The 21,618-nt window shown below is 43.0% G+C and overlaps 1 protein-coding gene across 2 annotated transcripts in view; it reads left to right on the top strand.

The window, feature by feature from the left end:
- col15a1a (collagen, type XV, alpha 1a) overlaps window positions 1-19,658 on the top strand; it is a 95,627-nt gene extending 75,969 nt beyond the window's left edge. The window contains exons 29-42 of one of the 2 annotated variants that reach the window (XM_042068291.1): window positions 828-887; window positions 1,049-1,090; window positions 3,020-3,041; window positions 3,750-3,836; window positions 5,374-5,399; window positions 5,842-5,940; window positions 8,018-8,159; window positions 8,800-8,873; window positions 10,497-10,625; window positions 11,566-11,616; window positions 12,748-12,810; window positions 15,081-15,278; window positions 16,691-16,803; window positions 18,338-19,658. In XM_042068291.1, coding sequence (XP_041924225.1) covers window positions 828-887; window positions 1,049-1,090; window positions 3,020-3,041; window positions 3,750-3,836; window positions 5,374-5,399; window positions 5,842-5,940; window positions 8,018-8,159; window positions 8,800-8,873; window positions 10,497-10,625; window positions 11,566-11,616; window positions 12,748-12,810; window positions 15,081-15,278; window positions 16,691-16,803; window positions 18,338-18,614 — 1,383 coding nt within the window. In that variant the 3' untranslated portion in view covers window positions 18,615-19,658. The remainder of the gene's footprint in view (window positions 1-827; window positions 888-1,048; window positions 1,091-3,019; window positions 3,042-3,749; window positions 3,837-5,373; window positions 5,400-5,841; window positions 5,941-8,017; window positions 8,160-8,799; window positions 8,874-10,496; window positions 10,626-11,565; window positions 11,617-12,747; window positions 12,811-15,080; window positions 15,279-16,690; window positions 16,804-18,337) is intronic. The other variant, XM_042068292.1, reaches the window with a different exon arrangement.
- Window positions 19,659-21,618: the final 1,960 nt, after the last annotated feature.

Here is a 21,618-nt window from a genome sequence, read left to right as displayed (position 1 = left end):
GCCCATCTGCCAGTCGACTGGCATCACACTGTTATTTCTGCCTGCGCCCATAAAGATGCCATTCAGAGTGTTATTGGTTGATTTTACTGGCCTACTTGTGCCAGCCTCGTGCCCAGAAAAACACCCTGGCAGGAAAAAACAACTGCTTTCATCATCAGGGACTTGAAAACAACCTATAAAAACCTCCATGTAGGCTCCACTGGCACACGGCAACAACAGCTCATTCCAATAGCAACCTTTGAATAAGACTCCGTGGAGTACTGCTCCATCACTATGAGACGGTTCTGGCTCTGATCATAGCTTGTTTGGATCTTTGGACTCGGTTTGACACGGGTCGGATGTGAATGTCTGCCATTTCTGTGCCCAATACACTAAGGCGCTTATGCAGTCTATGCAGTACACCTATTAGAAAGCTCTCTGGGAAATCCATCTATGAATGCATACATGTATATTCATGTAATTATTTATGTTCCCATATGGACTTGATATGGTCCAATAAAACACAAAGTGTCATGAGTTATTATTCACTCTTGCTTTGCTAATTTGTACTCTGTTGTGTGGCCTATGGCATAAAGCATCAACAGACCTCCAAAAGAGTATATAGTGTAGGCTGAATAAACATAGAGCAGTGTACTCATCTATCTGTGACTATGCCAAATGAGTCTTGGAAGAGAGAGTGTATTAGTAAAGACCATGCAAACATATATGTATAAAACCTGAGCAGGCAAAAAACATTGATCTGTAAGACTGTACCTATGGGTTTTATTAACTGCTTGTTTCTCCCTCTTGTCCCTGCCCCCCCCCCCCCCCCCCTCCCCCCTTCTAAGGGCCCACCAGGGCCCCCAGGGCCCCCAGGACGACCCGGGATGTTCAACTGCCCTAAAGGAGTGAGTAACACCTTTAGCACTCCTGCAGCCCCTTGACTCTCTCCTATCGCTCTACTCCTGTCTCCCCCTATCTCTGTGTTAAGTAGAGTGAGTGAGATGAATACACTGTTCGTCCGCACTACTGTCTTCTTCTTCACACTGTTTATTTTTTCCCCCTGAAGACAGTGTTTCCGGTCCCCCCACGACCGCACTGCAAAAAAGGCGTAAGTGACCGAGAGCGAGAGCAGGCCAACCCGAAGCTCTCCTGCACCCGTTTTATTGAGCAAAGCTCACCCCCATCTACCCTCATGTGCTCCCCTAACTCTCATCTCCATCTGTTGCTGTGGGCTTATATGGGTGTATATTTCACCAGAACAAACACCCTGCATGTCCAGATACCTGGTGACTCTTGTGCACTGTAATCTGGCCGAGATCTAGCCTGATGTGGCCCTGATCTGACCCAGAGTCACCTTCTATCTGGCATGTCTCTGCAATGTGCCGTAGCCTTCAGACCCAATCACTGCCTTGATTGCTCGTGCCAATCCCACTCACCTCACACTCCAGTGATTGGATTGGAAGCATACAGTACAGTGCATGTAGCACACAGGTGTTTGTCCTCACGTAAATATACCTGTGAGTAACACTCAGGTAGTCCTCCCCTCCCCTTACCTCACCCATCCCTCCCACTCTAGTCTGTGTCATGTTTTAGAGGTGTGAACTTAGCTCTTTAGAGGGCATAACATGGATGTTTTGTGGTACTGGTACACACCCAAAACATGTCACTTTAGATGTAGTTCTACTGGCATGTGTTATGTCTCTGTGTGGTGTGGCATGGGCTCATTCTTCATTCATTCACACACAAGATGGCCGCCTGAATTCACCTCCTATACCTCTATGAAGGAGGAAGTCATCTGGAATGCTAATGATGTTAGCGTAGCTCCATGTCTGAATAGGCCCGTGGATTGTGTTGTGTTTGTGGCCGGTGTTTCAAATTGAAATTTGACAGATCAAAGGCCTAATCCATAGCAGGCATCAATGCCCAGACACATTCACTGTGTGTGCTGGATGAAAGGATCGCCATGAGCATTGTGCCTAAAATGTGATGATGATTCCCAAATTAGTTCTGGCACGAATTTGGCACAGTTACCGATCTGGGCACAGCTGCTATTTGTGGATGTCCACAGTTGCTAAATGGCAACACTTGTTGGCAACACAGGTTGTGCCATTAACACTTCAGTGACCATTACCTCATCTTCGCTCAACAACCATGCACTGCCATCTTGAAATAGCATCACTCATCATGACTTGTGTTGTGTTTTGTGGAATGTTTCCATGTGTTTTACGACCACGTTCGTTCGTGCATGTCTTTATCCACACTTGTTTGTGTGAAGCGTCGTCGTGTGGTGCTCTCATTAACTCTTAACGACATCCTATAAGGCGGCTCTGTGTTTGTGGCAGCCAGAACTACAGACGCTGCCACCAAATGCAGGTGGCGTCCCCAAACATCCACAGGTCTGTTTTATGATAAGCATCCCTCAGCCACACTGCCACCGTCTGTAGTGAAGTTGGGCTTTCCCGGGGTCCCAGTGCACCCAGTTATACTGTGGGGGGGTTATTTGCTATATACCACACCAGTGGCATGAAACTAATGAGAGAAGTGATGAAACCCCCAGTAAATTAAAATATTTCCTGCGTTGCTAGACACAATTTAACAAGAAAGAGCAGATAATGTAATAAAGGAACATTAATATCTATTATCTCAGTTTATCTCGGGATTGTTTGCCCACTGAGGTGCTTGATAAACCTTCATTGCTGCATAAACACACAAGCCACCACAGGAAATCCTTCAGTTTTAGAGCCGCACCCCCCCCCCCCACCCTCCCCGCAGTGTTGGGTACCCAGTGTTGCACTCCAAACATCCTGTTTTCACTATTATGCAAATGCATGCAGTTTGATTTCCCAATGCTCCCCCGTTTTGTACGCTAGACTAGTACCCAAATTAAATCTGCTGTCGATTTGCATAATTTTGTCTGAAATTATGCTGAAATTATGCTTGCACTATCTGCTGGTTGCCGGCGCTGTGTGGTTTGTTTTTCCTAAGACCATGACTGTGATGTAAACTGCTCTAATTCTTGTATTTATTTGATGTCTAGGTGAATGGGGATTCTAATGGAGGTGAGCATAAGATTACATTTTTTATAGTCTGTAGGTTCTAGATTAATATTTGATTTTTCAGATTGTGTTCAGGTTTTAAGATGCATTTCTGTTTAGATTCTGTAGGTTCTAGGCTATTGCCAACTTGATTACAGGTGTTAGTGAGGGCCTCAAGAGAGCGAGAAAGACATGTAATTAATAATGATAAAAATATATATATATTCTATATTCTGCTTTTAGTTCTTATTGCATTTATTCTTATTGCATTCTGTAGATAGAACATCATGCATCATCATTTTTGACATATGAAAATAAGTTTAAAATGAACGAGAATGAACTTGTTAGGCTAAAAGGGTAAAACATCAATGAGAAGGCTTGTGAAATAAGACACGGCAAATGGAAAGCTGTGCCAGAGGTTGTTGGCTTACTCCAGCTTAATCACAAACAAATGGAAAGAACTTCATCACAGCAGATGAAACGAGAAGGTCTTAAGTTCAGATTTTAGAATGCGAAAGCTCTGTACACAAAATAGCATCCAGGAGAGGTATTTTTTCAAGTGTGTAGTGCAGCAGATGCAGGAGACACTAATATGTGCTTCATAAAACAACTTTGAGTTCTAAATTAGTTTGATTTTATGAAGATATATTTCTTATGCGAATGGGAATTTAGTTTGTTTCTTGTATAGCAAGGAATCCGCTCCCTCAAAGTGTTTGTTCTGCTGTCCTATAGAGGGCGCTACCTGTCTGTCCACCACTGCCAAAGGACAGAAAGGGGAGAGGGGTGTGGCCGGGATACCAGGAATACCTGCCCCTGCAAGTATGTCATTACCTCCCATCCAGCCTTATTGCACACCTGTGTGAAATATCAATGCCATGTTTTTACAATATTGATCACTGACATTTGATATAAATGCATTGTATGTAGGTTTGTGAGCAGCTTAAAAGTGAAGTTAAAAACACTGTGAATATGATAAAATGACAACTCATGCACATAGACCACAAACAAATGTGTGGACTCACACACACATTTCAATTTCAATTTTCAATTCAATTTTAATTTCACTTATAGAACGGCAATACATTACACATGTCTCATGGCGCTTTACAGAATGTTAGACAATCAGAGAAAAGAAAAGAAGGCCCATGGGTAACAGGGGCGAGGAAAAACTCCCTAGAATTGGAGATACATATAGGAAGAAACCTCGAGCAGATCCACGACTCAAGGGCCTGACCCATCTGCCTAGGGTCAGTTACAGAACAGTAAAGTCTGTATACATGATAAATGCATAAGTTAGTCAGATGTAGAGAATAGAACATGGTGTTTAAAGCCACCTGAGATGTATATTACAAGAAGTGGGATGGTTACATATCCGGTATGATAATGCATGAATCCTATTTAGTGTCAGAAAGTTCAAATAGTCAAATAATAGGATTAGGAGTTATCATAGGGCAAGTGGTGGGTCGCTAGGCTGTATGGGCCAGGAATCCGGGCAGGGGGGACAGTAATAGGCGATGATAGGGCAGTCGTAGGGATGGGACTTCAGGTGAGATGAGTGAGATGAGGGCCAAACACACGGATGGCTGATGATTGGTGATGGTATACCTCACAAGTGAGGTAAGGGGGGAGAAAGAGAGATGTAGAGTGGGTTAGTATTACTATAAATCAAAATGGTATATCAATGGTACTATGTAGTGTTACCATAGTGAGGATAGGCAAGAGAGGGAGAGTTGAGAGAGACACACAAAATACAGTACACACAAATATCTCTTTTACTCAGGAACACTGACACATGGATCAGTCAAAGCACACCGATATTTATATTTACAGACTGGAAATATAATTTTCATGATCAAATCTATAGTTTACTATAATAATCTACTAAACCCAGGGAGTGGGCAAGTGGTGTGGAGGCTAAACGCAAGTAAACACAGTTTATCCACCTCTGAAGTTTCAGAAATAGAGTTTATCCACCATTAATTAGAGTTTATCCACCTCTCAAAAGAGTTTATTCACCAATTGCAACTTCTAACATTCAAAAATCACATTGTAATATCCACATTCACAATATGTACACTCATCAACACTCTAGGAACCATTTAAAACCACTGATATTGTTATTAACATTAGACAATAACCTCCACCATCATCAAACATGTTCTGAAAAAAAAATCAGATACCGCATGGCGCAGTCCACCTCACCGTGATCACAGAATTTAGTTTACCCACCTCTTATTTTACCACTACACCCCTGACTAAACCTCATTTGCTTTTAAGTGTTTTGCCAGACCTCAAACAATATTGTACCTCAAATGCACTTTGTGAAGCTAAGTAGCCTGTTTATCTTCTCTTCCAGTCGCTATTCTTCCTAAGGGATTCTCGGTGAGTGTCTGTTTTGCTGTAATCCGAATGGGCCATCAGCCCTTTGTGTCAATGTTCTAAGATTAAAAGAGTGGAGTTTAGAGTGAGTCTTTGATGTTGTTTGCTCTTGTGGTGTGTTTGTGTTTGTGTGTGTTTGTACTTTCGGTTGTGCATGCACTTGTGCAAGTATTCATGTTTGCTTGTTTATGATTGTGGCTTTTATTATCATGTGTGTCTATCAGTGGTGGATTGCATTACGTTTGAAGTTTGCCTCATTTGTGTGTGTATGTGTGTGTGTTTGTGTGTATGTTTGTGTGTTTCTTCATATTGTGCCCATCAATTTATGTGAATAAGGAAGAGAATTTTTTTTGTGGAAATCTGTATGTATGTATGTTATGTTTGTATATATTTGTATATATGTATAATCGTGTGTGTGTGTGTGTGTGTGTGTGTGTGTGTGCAGCCAAACAGAGGTGATCTGGGCTATGGTGGAGAGAAGGGGGAAAAAGGAGACACTGGGATGCGTGGTCCACCTGGCCTACCTGGGAGGTCTGGACTGGTGGTGAGTCGCTGACCATTACCCGCTAACACACACACACACACACACACACACACACACACACACAGACACACACACACACACACACACACACATACTGTATGAGCACACACCTCCTATCTCTTTCTCCATCTCTTCATGTCTTTCTGTCACCACCTCTCTTTTTTCTCATCATCATCATCTCTCTCTCTCTCATCCCTCTCTTTTAACTGTCTTTCTCTTTCTCCCTACAGCCATTCTGCTTTTAGCAATTACACGCACATTTCCCAAATCGCTCTCCATCCAGTCACTCTCCATCACGTTTCTTTCTTCTCTTTCTTCTGTCTTTGGGCTTCTCTAGTTGTTTTCGGACCCTCTTCTCTCCCTGACATATAGCTGTCTTTGTTTTTTGTATTCCTTATTTTCTTTTAACCTCTCCCTCCTAATCTGTTCATTTCTTTCCCTCTCCCTCCTAATCTGTTCATTTCTTTCCCTCTCCCTCTTTTTCTTTCATTTAAGTTCTCTTTCACTAAAGCCCTCCCTTCAGTTTCCCCATCTATTTCTCTGGGGTTTTTTTCTCAGCATTTATTTATGTGTCCTTCAGAAATGTCGGTATCGGACCTCTTCTGTTCTTTTTCCCAGTTTGTCTACCACTCCCCCTCCCCCTCCCTCTCTCTCTCTCTCTCTCTCTCTTATTCTGCTCTTTATCTCTCTCACTTAGGGCTCTTTTGATGTCGGGCGCTTTGGCTCAAGAACATTCTGTTTAACTCGAATGCTGTTGAAATAAATAGGCACAAAGAAGATTTATTCCTCTCAATCCTTAGACTTTTTTTTCATTCGTCCCTAAAACTTTGCACGTAATCAGAGTTCACATGGATCCCACTTGCCAAACTTTGATTTGTGAGATGAAAGGGAACACTAGTGTCGAGCTAAAACAGTGAAGCTAATTATTGAGACTTCCTTAGGCCAAGAGATACCCCCCCCCCCCCACCCCATCTGTGCTAATCCTAATCTGACCCTGGTTGACAGCTATGACAGGTGTCTGGAGGGAAGTCTGTGCCTGAGCTGAGTTATCATTTGAGTTTCATAACCTTGTAATGAATAGGATTACATACTGCTGTTAGCCTCAACTCTTTCATCTTTGTGCTTCTACATCTATTATTAAAATCTAGAAAGAATGACAAAAACAAGGAGTGAAACCTCACATCCCCTTACATGTGATGGCTAAATACCTTTTCCCTTGTTTTACCAGGTGGCTTTGAGAGCTGGATAGGGTGTATAGCTATTCAGCTCAGCAGGTTTAAACCAGACATAGAATGGAAAACAGTTTTTACCTTTGACTTTTGTTAAATAAAGAGAGTCCGGTGCACGGCCAAAGCTACCGGAAAGACATTGTTTTCTGCTTCATATGCAAAACTCAGACTCAGACAGATCATAAAAAACAGGTGAATCTGAGCAAAGACAGAGTGTGATGCCGAACACAGACTCCACATGTTACGTTAGCACTTCGAGTTGGAGATTTAGGTAGAAGTTGCTGGAGCCTGTTGAGCAGTCATTGGCTGCAAGGCAACCAATCAACGTAAAGCTCACTTAATTATTCATGTGGGTTCCAGATAAGCATAAGGGAATACTAGATATCTGATAAAATGGGCCATTTTATTTCCCAGCCTAAATATAGGGTTATAAATGGGCTTGTAAAATAAACAGACCAAAGATGCATACCTTCTATGTTAACATCAGAGATCAAGTAAAATATACCGTTCATCCATTTTATGTCATCTTTAATGTAAAACAAATCACCTGCCTATTAATAACCACACTGCAATGTTAACTGTATAATTGAATTCATGTGATATAATAAAACATATAATTTTTATACTATTTTATATATGCCCATTTTTATACTATTTTATATATGCCCAGTATGACAGTGTGACAAACAGACAAACAACAGTGTCTAAGTTGACATTTATATTGCCCCATTTGATGTAGTGTTTAAGTTGTTCTATTGACTGAATCAAAGATTAAAAAATGATTTAAGTCTGAAATGATATTGTCAGTGTTGATCACAGGTGTTAATGAAGCTTACTTACTCATACAGGGGCCCAAGGGTGAGTCTGTTATCGGTCCCAGGGGACACCCTGGGCTTCCCGGCCCACCTGGGGTACCTGGTTATGGGAGAGAAGGACCTACTGGGCCCCCTGGACCTCCAGGGCCTCGTGGACCCGCAGGTTATGGTTCAGGTAAGAGTATCTCAGCTTGTGTAACTTTATAATCAACATGATCTAACCTGTGATTTTACATGTCAAAGTTACACAACAAACAATCACTCTGGTCCAATGTTTGCCTTCCAACTCACTTAAGCTAGTTTAACGTTCTTTCTGCGTGCTAACATTATACCATAGTGTCAACGTCATCTCAAAAGACAGTTCAAAAACCATCGTTTTAGATGCCTTCACTCCAAAGTCATGTCTTATAAGACACCTCTCTGTCACAACAACGAGGTAGCAAGTTGATTCCTTCCATTTGGAACAGACCCAATGTGTCTCGCTCATGAACTAAAGTTATTGTGTGGTGTGGAAGCACCTATGTCTGTGTTCCTCATTGATTTATCACCATGAGGATCTTGATCATGCTAATAACTAAGCAAAATGATTTTTGCCAAGGTATTACTTTAGCTTTTTGGCTTGTTGCATGACTTTGCTCATTGCCCTTTAATGAAATGAAAGCATTTTAGCCTGTCTTGCCTATCATTCTGGGGCACGTTTCCCAAAACCAGAGTTCCTAACAGGTTAGCAGCTATGGTTTTGGGAAACGTACCCCTGTCTGAAAGGATCAGTAGCCTAGCGGTTGCAGTAACAGGAGTGTGTTGTGTCTCCTCAGCGATGGCTATCCCAGGACCACCTGGTCCTCCAGGTCCCAGGGGGTCGCCAGGCGTCTCAGGGGGCTCCACTGGGGTGAGTAACTGCAGAGCATACGGTTTAGGGGTTAAGACACATGGTACAGCTACAGTATTCCAGTAAACAATACCTGAAATAGACTCCAGTCAAAGTGAAATTTGGTTGGTGTATGCATTCTGAAAAAGACATAGGGCTCTATCTTGCACACCAGCACAATTGACTTTTTATACTCGCGCTTTTGTCTTTCCTATTTTGCAGTCAGCGCATATTGGAATTTTCGCCCACGGGGGCATTTCAGCGAAAAGAGGGGGCGTGTTCCGGCGCAAACGGTCCCTGTTGATATTTTGCAGTTTCAGAAAACAATTCCGCCACAGACCAGGAACCTCCTGGTTCTAAAGTCATTGGCGCAAATTCAGATGCTATTTTAAGGGCGCATGCATGGCCACAGGCTTGCATTAATGAATGCTATGCACACCGATCTACAGACACCCTGTGCACAGATGGAAACATTCAAAGCCTTGATAATATTTGTCCGTTTCCCGGTTTTGTTCGTGCATTGGTCAACTAAAGATTTAGTAGCCAATATAGTACATCTACATATAATATCTTTACAACAACAATGCCTAATTATGACCTATTAATTTGGACAACTTTATACAGCCCTATAAAGGCTAAAGTTACCTTTAGTGTTGTTCCAATGTACCGCTGTATATGGCTTTAAACATCGTGTGCGCTTTAACATCAGCCTATAAACATTATTCCAGCTGCGCTAAGGTTTTGACAAGCACCACAATTTTGCCTACCTTGTTGTAGCCCATCTGAAATAACTCCAAACTTTGCTATGTTCCCTCCATCCTTTCGTTGTTTTCAAAAAACATTTTATATCCATGATGGCCTTGAAGTCTTGAGTTTGTGAATTCGCTTAAATAAGCTTATTATGTGCTGTTAACCAGCAACCATAGACAGTAAAAGAAAGCAGCAAGTAGCCTTGGCTACAATTTCTGCACAAAGCGATTTGCGCTAAGTCAATTGCGCTAAAGTGCAAGATAGAGCCCATACTGTATAAAGCTCTTGGAAAACGTTATTGGAAACCCATTAGCCTTACTGTCTGTCCCAATGGCCAGTTATTGCTACCTGTACTTTTTATGTATGGGGTTAATTACCTTTAGCCCCCAGGGATACAATGTCCTGAGACTTCTGTTGGACAAAAGGTTTTCCTTATCATTCACATATCGACTGCATTGGTATCAAGAGTGACTGCCCCTTTGGAAGTTTGTGTCTGTGGAAGTTTTACCTGATTTCTCATTTTGTAGATGTCTGCTCCTGTGCAAAATGGACTTCTGCTCAATGATAGGGCTTAACAGCTGGCTGCGTTGTTCCTGTTAAACCAAAACAGAAGTCTGTATGCGTTGGAGTAGCTTAAAAATGTAGAGAACGGCTGAAGCTTATGAAAGTTTTATGACTGAGGTTTTATGAACATTTTCAGTGAACTTGAACATATGCCCCCACATATTGACTTATTATGAATTGCCTAAAAAAGACTGTCCACACCTAAAACATTTATAGGGAGCCAGGAAAAAAACAATTGATTGTTTCTCCATCTTGGATGGCAACCTTGTTTAAGATGCATGAGAAATATCCTGAAAACATTTCTAACTGTAAAATGTGTTTATGCTGCAGGTGAAAACGTACCCCAGTCTTCAGTCCATGACTCAGAGGTCCTACCTCGATCTCGACGGCACTATGTACTTTGTGACTGACACAGGCAGACTGTACCTCAAGGTTCCGGGAGGGTGGAAAGAAATCCAGGTGACCAGTCCTGTCTGTGAAGAATCTGCTCACTTGAACGCATGTTATAATCTTAGATTCAGAGAAAGATTACAGAAAGGTCAACCTCATTTGACCCTCACTCAGTCTACATTACATGTACTGTTCTATATCAGGTCTACATCTTATGACAAAAGTGGCAAGGAAGACCCAATGTTACCACAAATTAGTTTTAGGTCTTACTTACATTTAAAGGATAAAGGAAGAACATGGAAAGTTAAAGTAACAACAGGGAGTTGTTTTCTGAACGTTAATCATCATATGAAATAGCATACGCACAATATGGCTCCTATTTCTGGTCAAACAAATAACATAGATAAAACTTTGTGTAACAAAGTAGGACACTTACTGCCCATCTCTATAGGAACAGTGCATGCATTTCAGACATAGATAGTTTACTGTCGAGCAGGTTAATTGTTGACAGACTTAGCCTCATTTTCGCCAGTGTATTGTTGGAAGCATGGCTGTATTTATTCTTGTACTGTTGCCATGCTCAGGGATGGAGATGAACATATTAATAACAGTAATAACAGAAAAAACATACAGACCTTGACATTTGATATTTCTTTTTATGTTTGTTATAAAGACACTGTCCTTCAAAAACAGTAGTTGTCTCAGTACCACTGAATGTTTGTGAGTTTTATAGTATAAGGTATTATTGTAAAGCATGAGAAATATGAAAAAAATGAAATATTGTGAATATTGAGTGAGTACTGAGATTCAAGGAAAATATAAATAAATTGATGTCTTAGCATTACAGCATGGACAAATAGGACATTATTACCTCAAGGCCTTGTGTTGCCATAGTGTTCTTGTTCAGGCTTAGGGTTCATGCCTGCTGCTGGGCCCTGGAGCTCTGCGGGCTAACGAGGGTTTTGTGTGTTGGCCCTGCACTGATGCAGCTTCTCTTGTCTCCTCTCAGCTGGGGAAACTGTTGGAAGCCGAGTCTCCCATTATTGTCCCACAAGACGAGGTGAGCTCGGCCGTCACAGGCCAAACTGGATTACACTGTTACCCACTGGCTTTACAAAGTTACACATATGCATGCACACACGGGTGTGCTCATACACACACATACACACACACACACACACACAGACACACACACACACACACACACACACAGATACAGTATATATTCAAAACACATACAGTACAGTATGTAAGCATGCATAAACAAACAAATACACAGGCTTGCACGAACACACACACTCTCTCACACACAGACACAGACACACACACACACACACACACACACACACACACACACACACGCAAGTCTGCATTCTGATATTGTGGAAACAGCAGTAATGGGTAATTTTAATTAGAGGAATACTCAACCCACTCAACCCCCTCCACATCTTTGGCTCACACACACACACACACACACACACACACACACACACACACACACACACACACACACACACACACACACACACACACACGCGCGCAAGTCTGCATTCTGATATTGGGACAGTGGAAACAGCAGTAATGTTTTTTTAGAGTTTAATTAGAGGAATACTCAACCCACTCAACCCCCTCCACATCTTTGGCTCACACACACACACACACACACACAGATAAACCTTTTAGGAGGACATGAAAATGTAATTTGGATTTGAATTGCAGATGAGGCTCTAATGCACTGTGGTACCAACCCGTAGTATTAGCATACGTTTCGTACTTCATTAAATAAACTCAGCACTTTTGTTTTGCCTTGGTTTTTGATGTTTTTAAAGATGATAATAAGGCTACATCAATGTCAAACTCATACTATTATCTTCACACTATTTAATATACTATACTATTGCACTATTATCAGAATGTTTATCATAGAAATAATAGCACCCTTTGGTCTTTTGCTTTTAACTGTAATAAGATGCTCTGTTTTAGCTCTCTATCACTCTCTGTGTCTCTGTGTGTGTGTTTGTGTGTGTGTGTGCATGCATGCAAGCATGTGCATATCTGTGTGTGTGTGTGTGTGTGTGTGTGTGTGTGTGTGTGTGTGTGTGTGTGCATGCATGTAAGCATGTGCATATCTGTGTGTGTGTGTGTGTGTGTGGGTCATGTCTAATGAGGCCATCCTCTCCCATCCCTGCAGGCTCGTCCCCGGCCCCAGAGTCCCGGCTTGAGCAGTGTGCCCCAGATCTACGAGGGCCAGGCGGTGAGTCCTGTAGCACAACAACACATTGTTCTCCCCTCTCTCCTCTCTCTTTGCCCCACTCTCCCCTCTACTCTCTTCTCTCTCTTCACCCCATTCCCCTCTCTCCTCTCTTCTCTGCCCTCTTTCCTCTATTCTCTCTCTCTCTCTCTCTCTCCTCTCTCCCCTCTCTCTTCGCCCCACTTTCCACTCTCCCCTCCCCTCTCTCCCCTCCCCTCTTTCCTCTCCTCTCTCTGCCCTTTCCTCTGTCCCCCCTCTCTTCTCTGTCCCCTCTCTCCTCTCCTCCACCACCCTTTCCCATTCCCTCACTTTTCTCCCCTCACCTCTCCTCTTCTCTTCTTTCTACTCATACTCTGCCACAGAGGGCTCAGCCAATTGAAAATGTGAATACTGAATTAGTCCTGGTGAATAAGTCCCTGTCTTGTGTGAGAGACAATGAAGGCCGTCCAGCGGTATTTTGGGTTTGAGGGGGTGGCAGCATATAGGGAAGGCTCAGAGGGTGGGAGGCATTGCAAATGTTATGGGGTCCATTCGTGTGACTGGGGTGATAATTGTGACCCATGGAAAGATGTTTAACTTTACAGTTCTATCACACTAATTATTGCATTAAAGGCATGAATGCAATTAATAATTTTAGCTGCAATATTACCAGACAGTAATTACATCATTCTTCATACTATCCCAAAGGCATGTAAATGATTTTGGGTTGAAGCAAATATCCCCCCCCCCCCCCAAAAAAAAAAACATACACACAAACATACTAACAGTTTACATATAAGGGAGTGTATGTATTATGTAGATTTATATTTGTTTGTTTTGCAGTGACACAGAATAGTAGGAATTGTAATTGTAAAGTAAACCTTCTCAGTCAATAACTCAAGATATATACTTTATAGTAAATGAGTTGTGTTTATGAGACATTCTGTCCAAAGCTAAGAGTTGATTTTGGTATCCAATACTTGGATTGGTTTATAATCCATAATGCTTTAATTAAGTCACACAGTCTGTTTGAAGTCTCTATTTTGATTTAGATTGAATCTGACGGTGCGTGTTATAGTTGTTGCCCGTTGGTACAGTTCACATAGTATTTGTTTGCTTGCTGTTTTGCCGTGAATGAAATGTCCATATGCGATGGAATTTCTCAAGAATCTGACCCATAACCTCACAACCCCAAAAAAGCCCTGAAATTCAATCTTTGTTATGACTTGGTGAAAACCCTTGAATTTTAGCACAGAAAAAAAGAAAGAAAGAGAGAAAGAAATGAATTGTAGGGAAAAAAAAGTCATTGGCTTGTCTCAGGCCAAGCCTCAAGATGAACAGGAGTCAGAATGTGATTTTTCTGCGGTCGCCTGGCCGCTCATTTTAGACTAAATTACCCGTCTGTCCCTCCGGGCCTCCGCGGAGCCTGCCCATCCCTCCTTCCCAGGCCATCCCAGGCCCAAAGGCAGCAGCCCCGTGACACATGAAGACCTCAGAAGCCATCAGTGCGCTCTCTAACACACTATCCCACACAGGCATGCCAAGTGCTAGCCAGGAGGTCTGCTGTACTTTTAGTGGTATAGATGCCTTAGTAATGCAGAGAGGAGGTTTTATAGGTTTGGTGCTGTTAAGTGGGATATGGAATGAGTTTTCCAGTTAGATAAAGGGCAGTAGTATGGAGTGAGAGTGGTGTGTGATTATAATACACAAAAACAATAATTTGATTCTTTTATAATAATACAATAATAATTATTTGATATAACACACACACACACACACACAAACAAACAAACAAACAAACAAACAAACAAACAAACAAACAAACAAACAAACAAACAAACACACACACACACACACACACTATATCTGTGAACCCAATTAGAAGAAATTAAGGCAATCACAGAGGTCTGCTCTAAGCTAGTTTTAGTAGTACATACTGTGTTTTATAGACAGGTGATAGGCTTAATGCATACTGTATTTGTGTGTACTAATTATATGTTCTTTATTCTCTTTTCCATGCACACAAACAACACATCGACCTCTTACCACCAAACACTTACCACACCCCTTGAACACACACCCTCATATATGCACACACACACACACACACACACACAAACACACACACACACACTTATCGTACCCTGTACTCTGTACCCCACACACACATCAATGCTCATTACACACACAAATCCTCCTACCACACACACACCACACCCCTGACCCGCCACATATACATACACACACACACACACACACACCACACACACACTATCTTTATCTTCTTCCTACAGCTCAAACTAGTGGCTCTGAACACCCCCCTTACCGGTAACATCGGTTCGCTGACCGCAGCCGACCAGGCCTGCAGAGCCCAGGCCCAGGCCATGGGCATCCGAGACCAGTACAGGGCCTTCCTGTCCAACCATCTGCAGGACCTGGTGGACCTCATTCACCACCAGTACCGACGCTCCCTGCCCATCGTCAACCTCAGGGTAAGAGCATAAGGCGGGGATCACACTGAAAATAACAAAGTGGCAGCAGTAAGCGTAACACAGACCATAATAAGTTCTATCTCGTTCCTAAGTAACACAAGCGGTTTGCCTAAACTGACCATTGAATACGCTTGCGTTGCGCTTTGAAAGTTGAACCAAGTTCAACGCTCAGCTTGTTCAACGCTAGCGTTATGCTAGCGCTGCCACTGTTCCACTGCCGAACCATAGAGAGCAATATGAAAACCTGCCGCTTGCCGCTGGTCAGTGTGATCCCGTGCTCTGATAGGCTGAGAAGGCTAACTCACAGAGTAGTGGTGCAGTTTGTTGTCTGTTCGGTTCGAAGTGCAGATGCAGCACAGCATTCCTAGGTCATAGTTTAATATTGTTTCACTGTGGTGTGCTATAGCAAATACTGTTTTGCACTGAACCCAGCTTTGTATCTGTAAGGGCCTTGTGATGGCTGCTGGTTCCACCTCTGTTTTTATCTCACTGGGCACTTGAACTCCATAGAGTGCTATACAAGATCAGCTGGTGTTGCAGAACACCAGGAGACAGAACAGTCTGTTAAACTGTTTAAGTTCAAGGTCTGGTCAAAGATGTGACTCTCTAACACTTCTACGTAGTTACATAGTTACATCACAGTAGACAGATCTGCAGCAAGCAACCCAGTTATAACTGTTGCTAAGGTTTTATTCCAATTGCTGTGAAGAACAGAAGTTGGTCATAAGTATAAAAAATATTATTTCTGGAATGCTGGTATACTGTCAGAGAAATATTTCCTTTTGGATGTTCCAGCAATACCCTTAGGGGTTGCACTGAGCCATCCGCCAGTGGAATAGTCCAAGTACATACAGTATAGACAAAGTACAGTTTTTTGTATAGCCTCTTTGCTCAGTAGCCTTGGTTTATATGTGAGCAGCATAATTTCTAGTCTTCGTTCCACTGTGAAATCTACCATGGGATGTGTCTATTTGTAGAATATCTTGTTGATATGTTATTTTGGACCTTACCCTACATTTTACATTCTCCATATGTTTTCGCTGCGACAGCCCTAAGCCAGTGCTGATGTGTTTTGACATAATGCCTTGCCTTCATGGATGTTTGTATGAGAGAGTTGCAGTCTGTGGTCCAAATACAGTGCACCTTTTGTGAAACTCAACAGATTGCTCCTCGAAAGGCCTCTTCTGTGAGTGTGGTTTAAAAAAAAAAAACCTGGAGTTCGTAAACAGTCCTGGCTTGGACCGAGTCGTACCCCGCTCCAAGCCAATGGACATGTTCCTTCAGGAGTGGGGAAGGGAGGAGTATAATTTGATTGGACATTTAGTTTACATATCAACAACAGGTGTGGGTGTTTGTGTGTGTGTGTTTGCTTCCATGCTCATGTTGCCCGGCGTGCATTCCATCTGCTTTAGGGAGAAGTCCTGTTTGACAACTACGAGCACATCTTCACCAAGAGCAGCGCTCTTCCACGTGGAATCCCACTCTTCTCGTTTGACGGACGGGACGTCATGAGTGACCCCTTCTGGTGCGTATGACCCCGTCTGCCTGCTAAGGTTTTGGAACCTAATGGAACCTCTCAAGGTTCTAAAAGACCCCTGGTAGACCCCAGTCTCAGCAATATCATAGTCATAGATTTAGGGCCCTTAACTTCATAGTTTGAGAAGCCCAAAGATATTAGATAAGTTCACTTCAGTTTCTTTCGTCTGACCACTGAAATGAAAGCACCAGTTCTGTGCACCCTCCCTTCAGAATTATAGCATGTGTATAGAGAGGCACTTTTAGTAGATTTAGTAGATTAGAAAAACTGTTTTATGCTGTTGTCTGTTTGATGAGCTGATATTACACAGGATAATGAAACAAACTGAACTCTCATAGTCCTCTATATAAATGTTATTGTTTAGATGTCTCACCAAACAATTTCTGAGCTCAGGTTTCAAAAGCATAGAGATTAGTTTCAGAGCTCATCTTAAAATGTTATAATGTGTGCTTAGTTAGATGTTAGGGTCACTCTTGCACCATAAACATAAAAATATCTCATATTGAGACTGAATGGCTCTGACTTCTAGTGTACTCAGGCCTGTATCCTGTAGTCCTTCCCTGGAAAAGCATGCTGTTGTTTCACCCGTCTGTCATCGTCTGTCTTTTACTGCGTCTCCCAACCTTAGCTGACCACGGCTTCGCAAAGAAACGCTGTCCTAAAAATGCTTCCATCGAAAGGAAAACAAGCACGCTCTATAAAGAGGCTTTCCCACCAAAATCCCCAGTCACATGAGCCACAACGCTCGGACGTGCCACCTCTGTCCAGCGGCGTGTTTTGCGACGCGGCTCCCAGTTTATCCCGCCCTCACCTTTTTGCCGTTGCTCTGTTTATTTCTATTTCGATGCGGGCCGGTTAAATTTAGCCACAGAGTTCGATGCTCTGGTTGAGTCGGAGACAGCAGACCAGCAATTGCGGTTTACAAGTTGTTTTTTCAAGCTGTTTGTGAGCTCTTTTTTTTCCATGGTCGTCGTGGGTGACTCATGTTTCAGAGTGTAGAGCAAGCGATGGAAGGTGTTTCATGTTGAACTTTCAGTCAAGCCTTACTGCTGGTGTTCCTAGCAGCATTCTACTGCTACAATCACAACTTACACACTCACACAAAGCAAACACATCAGAAGTTAGCAGTTAGAAAGCAGTTAGAAGGTCGCACTCTCCTGTAAATTAAGGTATTATGTTGTGGTCTCATCCCAGTAATATTGTGATGTATAGTTTATCCACTATTTACGGTACATCTATACATGTCTGTATAGACATTTGTATGTTTGTGCATACACATATATTCAAATTAGCTTTTTTTTTCCTTGTTTGTGTTTGTGTGTGTGTGTGGGTGTGTGTGGGTGTGTGTGTGTGTGTGTGTGTGAACGTGTGTTTGTGTGTGTGTGTGGGTGTGTGTGTGTGTGTGTGTGTGTGTGTGTGTGTGTGTGTGTGTGAACGTGTGTGTGTGTGTGTGTGTGTGTGTGTGTGTGTGTGTTTGTGTGTGTGTGTGTGTGTGTGTGCGCGTGTCCTCTGTCCTCGGTAGGCCCCAGAAGGCCATCTGGCATGGCTCATCTCCTCAGGGCCGGCGTCTGCAGGAGAAGAACTGCGAGTCGTGGCGGGCCGGTGACATGGCCATCGTGGGCCAGGCCTCTTTCCTCTACACGGGTCTCCTGAACCAGCAGAGCCGCAGCTGCTCCAACCAGTTTGTGGTTCTGTGCGTGGAGACCAGCCCAGAGCCCAGCTCCTTCCAGGAGGTCCGCAGGGGAACCCGCGCCTACGCTTACTACTACAGGAACCCACTCAGTTCACACAGATCCTAACTAACTAACTCACACACACACACACACACACACACACACACACACACACACACATGCTCACACGCTGCCAACACATCACTTACCACCTTCTTCACCATTATCATCATCATCATCATCATCATTGCCAATGGCCACTGACTACAGCTCCAAGCGCTCTGGACAAAGGTGTAAATATATGTAAATGTACTGATTGCCATGATATCACAACCTATGACCCCATGATCCATGACATCATGCCACAACCCCAGCTCTCTCCTCAGCATGTGTGTAAACTGCTGAGATGGTGCTACAGAAAAGTAGGCTGCGGAGAAAGAAGCTCCTCAAAAGCAGCTATGAGTCTGGCATTCAGGAAAAGCCCCCATGGACTCCATGATAGATTACCCTCCTCAAGGTCAAGATTGTCCTCCTCAAGGTCAAAAAGGCTCCTCTCATTTGTTTAATTTTGGTTTGTTTCATGTTTTGCTTTGTTTTGTTTTTTCTGTTTTGGCCTCCCGGTTCATGGTTTTGTCTTCACAGTTCAATGGAGAGTGCTGTTCTTTCACCCTTAACGAAAAAAATACCAGCGTGGAGTCTCCCTAAAGTCATTTTTATGCACTGTAGTTTTACTTTTTTTCTACTGTTTGTTTTTCTCAACAAAGGCCTTTTACATCCAGAAATATCTTTTTATGAGCAACAAAGATTTCTCTCAGTATTTAATTTAATTTCAATGTTTTATTTATACCGTGACCGCACATAATCTGAATGTCAAATGATTTAGGATAATTATGTAATTTATAGTTCCACTCGTTCATATGGACTGTGGTCCATTTTGCCTTCTCTTGTTGATTTGTTTTGTACAGCATTGGTTTTGATTAAATTAGATCAGCTTTTTTTATTTAATTAAATGACATGACTGCATTTGTTAGAAATATTCCTCCCAAGAATTATGAACTTCAGAGAGAGAAAGGTTACTTTTTAATGTAAAAGAGTATTTAACAACATATGAGAGGGAGATTATGTTTTATACATGAACTGGTGCCTGTTGAATAAATGTTTTTTTCCAGACCTCTGACTCCTCTCACAGTTTTCCACTGATACTTAGATAATGCATTTTCCAGTGTTTAACCTGAGCAACCTGTGTTGACGGTCTAGATTCACTGTGGATCCTGTCACACCAGTTTTACATGAGCAGTGCATTTAGTGAGGGTTTTAGGTTGCAGTCTTACATACTTACTTACTTATTCATTTGGCTGACTCTTTTGTCCAAAGTGACTTACAGTACATCAATTATTACAAGGACCTGTCTCTCCGGAGCAACTCAGAGGACACATCGGTGACAGCCGATTACATTACATTACATTAAACAATATATTGTACAGAATATCTGACAGTTAGGGATATATTCATTAGTTAATTTATTCTGTAAATGTGAACCTTAATTAACCTCAACCTTCAACCTAAATTTATATTAAATTATTGTGCATGTTTTATTCATACTGAAATTCATGATGTGTTGGTGTGAATAACTGCCCTTTAAAGCGTCACTTAATGGCACTGTACCATGACACATCACACTTTCCATTCGGATGAAGTGATGAAGTCACTTAAGATGCCAGAGGGTGACTGTTTGGCCTGACACATTGTTGGGTGACCGGCTTTAAGAGCACATCGCATGTAAGAGCTTTAAGAGCACATCGCTCGTAAACATGAGGGCCACATTTTAAACACCCTCCATGCCAGTCTTGGACACAGATCATGACGCTAATGGCTGCCAGTCATGCCAGTCGACGACGACGCCAATGCTGACATCCTTAAACTTCAGTGGATCTCAGCGCCACTCCGAGAGGGCCTATAAAACAGCCTCTGAGGGCCTGAATGGCTTTGTTTTCCGAAGCATGCCTTCTTGGGCAAGGTCTGCCACCCTGGAGGCTGGCACTGTGGTTTCACGACAACGGCAACCACATCACACTTACTGTTTGACCCCACACCTCCTCATATGGGTCTGCTCTCTGCTTGTGGAGAGAAAGGCAGGGCTGCCAAAGCCGTCTCCTTTAATCTCATCATGTTTTCATTTCAGAAAAATGTTGTGGATTTCTTTTATGGTGCTGTTGCCTACAGTGAGGTGGTTAGAGAGATGACAACTTATTGTGTGTCCTTGTGGGTCAGTTTGACGGAGTACCGTCACTACAGTTGAGTATGCGCTTTGACTGCCACACCAACGGGCCTGGCTCTTTGGCCTTTCGGTCAAGCTGCAGGTTTAGTGCCCCCGAGTCCCGGGTTCAAGACTGGGTGGGGTCACTGCTCTCTCCCTTCACTACATATGGTGTTAGAAGTTGGGATGGCTTGCCGTGAGGTCATCGGAAGCTTGCCCAATGTGTAAGCCGTATAAGGGACCCCCAGGATAGGAGGGTGAGGGATCCCAGAGATGGGTGAAGCACGTGCGGGATGGGAGAAGTACGGCTGGTGGTTGCACGAGGGACGCCAGTGTGCGTGAAGTGCATGGGCAAGCTTCCCGAAGGGGAGGGCAGTGTGATGGAGTACCGTCACTACAGTTGAGTATGCGCTCTGACTGCCATACCAACGGGCCTGGCTCTTTGGCGTTGCGGTCAAGCTGCAGGTTTAGTGCCTGCTCTCTCCCTTCGGTACAGTCAGTTTGATGATGGTGGCAGACACAGCCTGATTATAAATCCTGGCTCAAACCCCACCTGTGCTGAGATGGATGTAAAATGGAAGTTTCTGCCAGTCTCATCCTTTATGCCTCTGAGGAACTCTAAATCACCTGCTTTTTTTATTCCAGTTTATTATGGATTGGCTGCTTTGTTTTCAGTCTCTGTCTATCAGCTTTTGCTGACCATGATACACTGTGTTTGGACACCAAATGTGGAGTTTACTGCGATGTGTGTGTGTGTGTGTGTTGTGCACGTCCACCCAGTCAGAGCACACCACTGTGTGTTGTCATTAGGAGAGAGGCCTATGATTACGGGACATATTTAAGTGCGGTCACGGGTAAATGAAGGTTGTGGAG

The sequence above is a fragment of the Alosa sapidissima genome, chromosome 17, assembly GCF_018492685.1.
Source record: "Alosa sapidissima isolate fAloSap1 chromosome 17, fAloSap1.pri, whole genome shotgun sequence".
In the NCBI taxonomy this organism is placed as follows: Eukaryota; Metazoa; Chordata; class Actinopteri; order Clupeiformes; family Clupeidae; genus Alosa; species Alosa sapidissima.
Note: the sequence above shows the minus strand (reverse complement) of the source record. Positions and strands in the feature narration are given on the sequence as shown.